The 6350-nt window shown below is 50.4% G+C and overlaps 1 protein-coding gene across 3 annotated transcripts in view; it reads right to left on the bottom strand.

Annotated features, from left to right (window-relative positions):
• Positions 1 to 4084, bottom strand: part of Septin11 (septin 11) — an 89189-nt gene extending 85105 nt beyond the window's left edge. For all 3 annotated transcript variants that reach the window (XM_029545152.1, XM_029545151.1, XM_021210970.2), the window contains exon 1: positions 3939 to 4084. In XM_029545152.1, the coding sequence (XP_029401012.1) occupies positions 3939 to 3965 (27 nt within the window). In that variant the 5' untranslated portion in view covers positions 3966 to 4084. The remainder of the gene's footprint in view (positions 1 to 3938) is intronic.
• Positions 4085 to 6350: the final 2266 nt, after the last annotated feature.

Below are 6350 nucleotides of genomic sequence, written 5' to 3'. Positions count from 1 at the left end.
TTTTTGGTTTTTCAAGACAGGGTTTCTCTGTATAGGCCTGGCTGTCCTGGAACTCACTTTGTAGACCAGGCTGGCCTCGAATTCAGAAATCCGCCTGCCTCTGCCTCCCGAGTGCTGGGATTAAAGTCGTGTGCCACCACCACCCGACTTCACATTTTCAAATCACAGAAATGTCAACTTAGAACAAAAGAAAACAGTATCTGATGTCACTAATTCCTCACACACAACCCCCATCTCTCCAAGAGTGTACCTTTAGTAAAAACTGTCTTAAGTGACTCAGAAAAAAAGGCTACCCGAGTCCCAACCATTGTCAGCAACAGGCTTTCTGTCTCCCTAGTTTAAAAATTCCATAGAAGTCTGTCACCATAATACACGAGGATTTTGAACCTTTTTTTAAAAAATGAATAAATACGTAAATAAACCACTGCTACAGATCAGGAGGGAGTTTACTGCCCACAGCTGATCGCTAATGCTAGGGCTGAAACTGACACAAAGCAGGTCCTCGGTACTGCTGCTATGTGGGCAAACGATCAATAGTGTATTAAGTGGACAGACAAGTAACTTGGTTTTTCCATTTCTTTTAGTTCAGTGGATGAAAGAGCAATGAAACACATTCCTTGAAGGACATCACAGGCCATTTATACCACTGGAAAAGTTGAAACAGACCCTTTGTTAGGAAAAAAAAAAAGTAAGAAATGCTTCTGCATTGAGGAAATAACGAAACTGTAACATTCCTAAAGTTCTCTTTCCTTCCTAGACTCTATGACAGAAACACCATGCCCTAAGAGAGACTGTACATCTACCTAAAGCCTGATTCCCAAGTAGAGTAATTACCACACGGGTTCGAAATCAACAGCTGTGTTGGGATATGGATGCAGAAATACTAACCCATCCAAAACGGAGACATATCGATCAGAGAGAAGCACTCTTGCTAAACTAGGTACACTCTGGAAAGAGCACCTAGGCTCTGGGGCCTTCTCAGGGACAAGGCCCAAGGCCAGTGGGGACATGGGACAAGCTAGGGATACAGAGTAAACATGGAACAAACGGTACCACATTAAATTTACACCCTTTGCCTGGTCATTAACAACGTATCTCTCTACCGTCATGAAAGGCAAGCATTTGTAACTGAATACATACATTTCATGATACAGAAAACACAGCATCCAGTGAACTGGGTGTAGCTCAGTGGTAGGCTGAGCAAGAAACACATGCCCTGGATTTGATCCTCAACATGGTATAAAGCCACCACAAGAACCCAGACATTTATATACAAGTACTTCTGTTTGTTAAATCTGACTTTTTACTCAGAGCAAATGTCACCCTACGATGTCTAAACCTGAGAGCACTTTCCTCAGATTGCATTCTTTTTCTCCGGATGGGAACAGTGGTTTGTACAGAAAGAAGAAAGATTTATGACTTCCTCAACAACTCTGTTTTTGGGGGTGTTTTTTTTTTGTTTTTGTTTTTGTTTTTGTTTTATGACTTCTAAAGAGCTACAGGGAACTCCATTCATGAATAAGTCCACTTCGTAGTACCACTGTCATTTGCCCCATCCCCTTTCAGTCTTTTGTCCAAACCACAGAGCAGATAGAGGGATTGGAGAGGTAGAAAAATATCAACATTACAGGCGCAGCACAGCCATCTAGGAGCTGGGCTCGGGGATTCTTCTGCATTCACAGTTGTTCTGAGCACACCAGTTCCAGATTCCAGAGAACAAACTGGAACAGGCTGACCACTCTCTGCAGTTTCCCCAAAGCCTTATCCAACTTCGGAGTCCATTCCTGACCACTCCTACAACTGGGGGACCACTGTCTTATTTTCAGGTTTTAAGTAATTCCATCTTAATGGCAGTGACGACAGAGAATATGCATAAAGAAGGGACCTTCTCTGAATACACATGCTTTCAGAACCTCCCCTATTATCTGAATGAAAGGTCCTACACAAGGACTCTGTGGTTGTAAGCTCACATATGGCGGGCAGACATGGAGTTGGATATAATTACAGCCACACAGCTAAATCGCAAACTCACATATTGTTCCTATTTAACTGACATAGATGAACTTACTAATTTATTGGAAATGTGCAGCAAATTATTCCGACCACCTCCCCCAGCCCTCAAGAATGCACTGGCAATAGGTGTTACTGGAAAAAAATTAAAAATAAAAATAAAAACACCCCCTACACAGGATACGTGCGTTCCCAGACGCTTGCGGAGGCTTCTAACACATACATTGTTATTTTAGTTCTTTTGACTCTGTGCCCTGAAAAATAAGGCCAAGAGTTAACCTTGGATTCCTTAGTAATAAAGAGATCAGTCCAGAGACTATGCAAACTCCCTCAGTAAGGACAGCCTCTCACCAATTAACAAGGGAATAATTTGTGTGGTGAAGAGGAAGACAAAATTCTTAAGAATGTGTCATTTAACAGAGTTTGGAAGGCCTAAAAAGACCCACACTAACACTTAATGATGACCAGGGAACATTTTCTGACTGTGGGAGAGAAAAGTCTTTCAAAGCACCTCGAACTGCAACAGAACCATCAAATCGAGGTAGATGCTACAAAGAGGGACCCCATGAACTTCCTGCTGGTCTAAGACTTCTCAGGGGGTGCAGAAGGGGCGTGTGTGTGTGTGTGTGTGTGTGTGTGTGTGTGTGTAGAGATGTAAGCTGGGAGAGCCAAAAGACTCAGCATCTGGGGTTTGGCAGCTTTCAACATCTAAGACTTTTCTCTATATCTGCAAAATGTCAGGCCACCACCTGAAGCTAGCTGCAAAGTTCAAAGGAAAAAAAAAAAAAAAAAAAGATGGGGTACTAGCCAGGGAAGGACTCCACCGGAGTCGCCCCAAGGACAGACCAGGCGAAAGTGGGCAATGAACGTTGACAAAGAAAACCCGAGAGAAGAGGACTCCGCCTTTCCCACTGGGCTTGGCTCCTTTCAATAAAAAGGAAAGGCGGCCACCGCCGCCACCGCCCCTTCCCCCCTTTTCACCCAGGGCTAGAGAGCAGACCCTAAACTACATCCTCAAAGTCCTACTCGCTCTGGCTGGCTCCCGGAGCTGGCAACCCAGAGTCTATACTCCCAGAAGCACAGCCCGTGGCGCATTCCCCAGCCCAGAGCATCCCCTCCCTGACTTCGGGTGCTGGGACACTTCTCCAGGCACCCACCCTCCTTTCCTCTTCCCAGAGCCCCGCATTCACTACTGCCGCCCCCCGCCTGCCAGCCGCTGAGTATTTTAGGACTTCCACCCACCCCGAAAGGGAGTCCTTTGAAAACTTTGTGTGTGTGTGTGTGTGTGTGTGTGTGTGTGTGTGTGTGTGTGTGTGTGTGTGTGTCTAGGGCTTTGTCCACATCCTGGGCAGGGCCCGGGTCACCCGGGTGGGTGCCTGAGGGTGTCCGGAATTTCACAATGCACCGGGTGGGGAGGTGGGTAAGCCACCACGGAAATCCCACTCCTTTGACCCGCTTCTACAGCCGTGTGACACAGCGCTTCAGCTCCCAATTCTCAAGCCCGGATCGCCCCCAGGGCGCGGGAGAACCGCGAGGAAACCCTCCTCAGTCAGCGCCTTCCTCCTCTGTCACCAGCTAAGCGTCGGGCGCCGAGAGAGAGAGGTAGCTGGGGAAAGCAGCAGCTCAAGCAACCTAAGGGCGCCTCACGGAAGGGTCCTTTTCCTCCTACATCCCTGAAACAGGGGCGCGCTAAGGCGACCTAATGTTGCATCAGTTGCATCAGGTAGGCTCTGAGCCTGCGGGCTCCCCAAGCTCCCCTCCGCCCCAGACGCGCGCCCAAATTCATGCACACACCCACAGCCCCCATCAGCCACCACCCAGAGCCCCCCTCCTGGTCCCCACAAGTCTCCACCCGCACGCACCCCAAAGCGGAGACCACCCGGCGCCCCGGGATCGGCACGCTAGAGAAGCGAGGCCCCAGTACTCACACTCGGTCTCCCCACCGCCACGGCCATCGCGACTGTGACTCTGGCTGCTCTTCACCGACACTGGCTGCTGCTGGTGCCCCGGCTCCCACTGGCCTCCCCCGTGCCTCCCTCGCGGCTGCGCCCTGCTCGCGCCCGGCTCCCGCGCGCCTCCAGCCNCATCTGCTCGCCCGCGCCGCCCCGCCCGCTTTATTCCAGCAACATGGCCTCCCGCCTGGGCTCGACCATTAGCTGCCCCGGGACGGGGGTGCAGAGAGATCCCTAGCCCCAACCGAGCGGACGAACGCAGCGGGTGAACCGTGATCCTGGTCAGCTGATAGGATAATACTCTCTAAAGTCAGCCACCTTCCCACCTGTGGCTTTCGTCCGTCCTACTAAAGTGTCCTGTACCGGGACACTGCCCGACACTCCCCCCATTGCAACATGTGCTGGGGCCCGCGTAAAAGCCTAGGCGCGGAGGTCCCAACCCCAAGCTGCCACGCGCTGCGCGGAGCCGGCACCTGGGACTGCTATGGGGTGGGGCAGGGAGGCTAGGGGACCACAGGGTGCAGAGGTTGTACCTCTGGAAAATTGACCTGGCGACGCGCCCCACCCGGAGGAGCCCTCTTAGAAGGTGCGGTGGGTAACCTACTAGGGCAGAGCGCGCCCCACGAGGAAAGAATTGCTGGTCTGCTGGGCCGTCCATCAGAAAGGAGATTAAATCAGCTGCTGGAAACCGTCGCTGTGGTGTGCGGCCGGGCTGGGGACCGATTTTCCAGAAAAAGAGGACGTAGTCGTGAACAACCCAACCACCGCTGCTGGGGACAGGGAAAAAAATTAATTAAAAAAACACTCCAGTGCTCGCTGGAGAATTTAAGCCGTTTGTGAGTTTGCTCCAGAGTTTTTCCCACTGTGTCACTGGAGAGGTTACTGGTGCGGAGAGGTCAGTGGACGTGTCATTGGATCCCCGGAGACAGACTGGATGACCCAGGGCCTGGAGGCGTGCAAGCTCAACCCTGGCTGCGGGGTGTGGTGCACAGCGAAGGCGAGAAGCGGGTGACAAGTGGGTGCGACTCACGGCACAGGGAACTGGGAGGGCTCCTCCACCACTAGGAAGGACTTTTTTTTTCCAGCAGATGTTGGAATAATTACAGTGTCTGAGTGACAGGCGAAATGGCGGGGTCCTTGTGCATGCATCTGACAGAGGCTTAACAGGGAGAGGTCTCATGTGCTGTGTATCCACGCATGGTAAACCCACGATCACGTGAGGATAGCTACTTGATTGAGTTGAGGAAACTAGGTGACTTGAAGCGTGGGGAAAGAGGCAAGGGAAGGGCTGTATTCAGCCCACGTGAACGCGCCCTCGGGGCAGGGGCGTGGGAGGTGAACCAGGGCGTGCATCTGAGAGTCACATCTGAGACTTCACACATCCAAGTTTCTGGGAACCCACTTTTGGCTACAGGATTCAGACGCTCTGTCCAGCCTTTGGCTGGGGGTGTCTGTAGCACTGGTTCACCAGTAACTGATCTGATGCTGGGCTGCTCTGGTAGGAACTAGAAGCCTCCTAGAGTGAATTCCACCCTTGGCGCTGGAACCTAGGGAAGAGTGTGTTGAAAGATGTAAACAAAAAGAAAGCTCTGATGTAAAGCCTGGTTCTGGCTCACTCGGACCTGAATAGCACTAACTTGTTCTGGTTACTCTCTGTTCTATAGATAACATGTCTTTTGAGAATGGGGACCTCATTTACACCGTTACACAGTGAGCAAAACCCTGTCAGTTTGTAAGATGTCAGTTGAGTGAGTGCTATGCAAGAGCTCTCAAAAAAAAACGAGAATTGCCTTTCCTCTGTGACTCTAACCCAATGCTTTCTTGTTCTTCGGTTGGGGGGGAGGGGTGCGGGTAATCAGGGCAGGTGCATATGAGAGTTGTGAATAATTTCTTATTCAAACTTAAACCTTTTAAGATTAAAAGGAAAGGCCGGCACTATATGTAAGTTCAGATGACAACAGGCAGGAACTGTGACTTTCAGCCCAGCCATTGTTGCAGATGAACTAGGCCTTTAAGAGGTTGTCATAAACCGGGTGTGGTGGCACACACCTTTAATCCCAGCACAGCACTTGGGAGGGAGAGGCAGGCAGATTTCTGAGTTCGAGGCCAGCCTGGTCTACAAAGTGAGTTCCAGGACAGCCAGGGCTACACAGAGAAACCCTGCCTCGAAAAAAAAAAAAAAAAAAAAAAAGAGGTTGTCATAGTAATAATCATCCCACAATAGACTATGAACTCAAGAGTTCTTACTTGCCTTTTGGCTTCTAGCACACACCGTACATGTTGAACAGGACTGTCCTCCAAGCCAAATAACTGTCATCTTGGTGCAAATGAACATCCCAGCCGTGGCTGCTGACTGTTTACCTCACTCAGAGGGGGGAGTGAGGCTCA

This window comes from Mus pahari, chromosome 13, assembly GCF_900095145.1.
Source record: "Mus pahari chromosome 13, PAHARI_EIJ_v1.1, whole genome shotgun sequence".
NCBI classification, from domain to species: Eukaryota; Metazoa; Chordata; class Mammalia; order Rodentia; family Muridae; genus Mus; species Mus pahari.
Note: the sequence above shows the minus strand (reverse complement) of the source record. Positions and strands in the feature narration are given on the sequence as shown.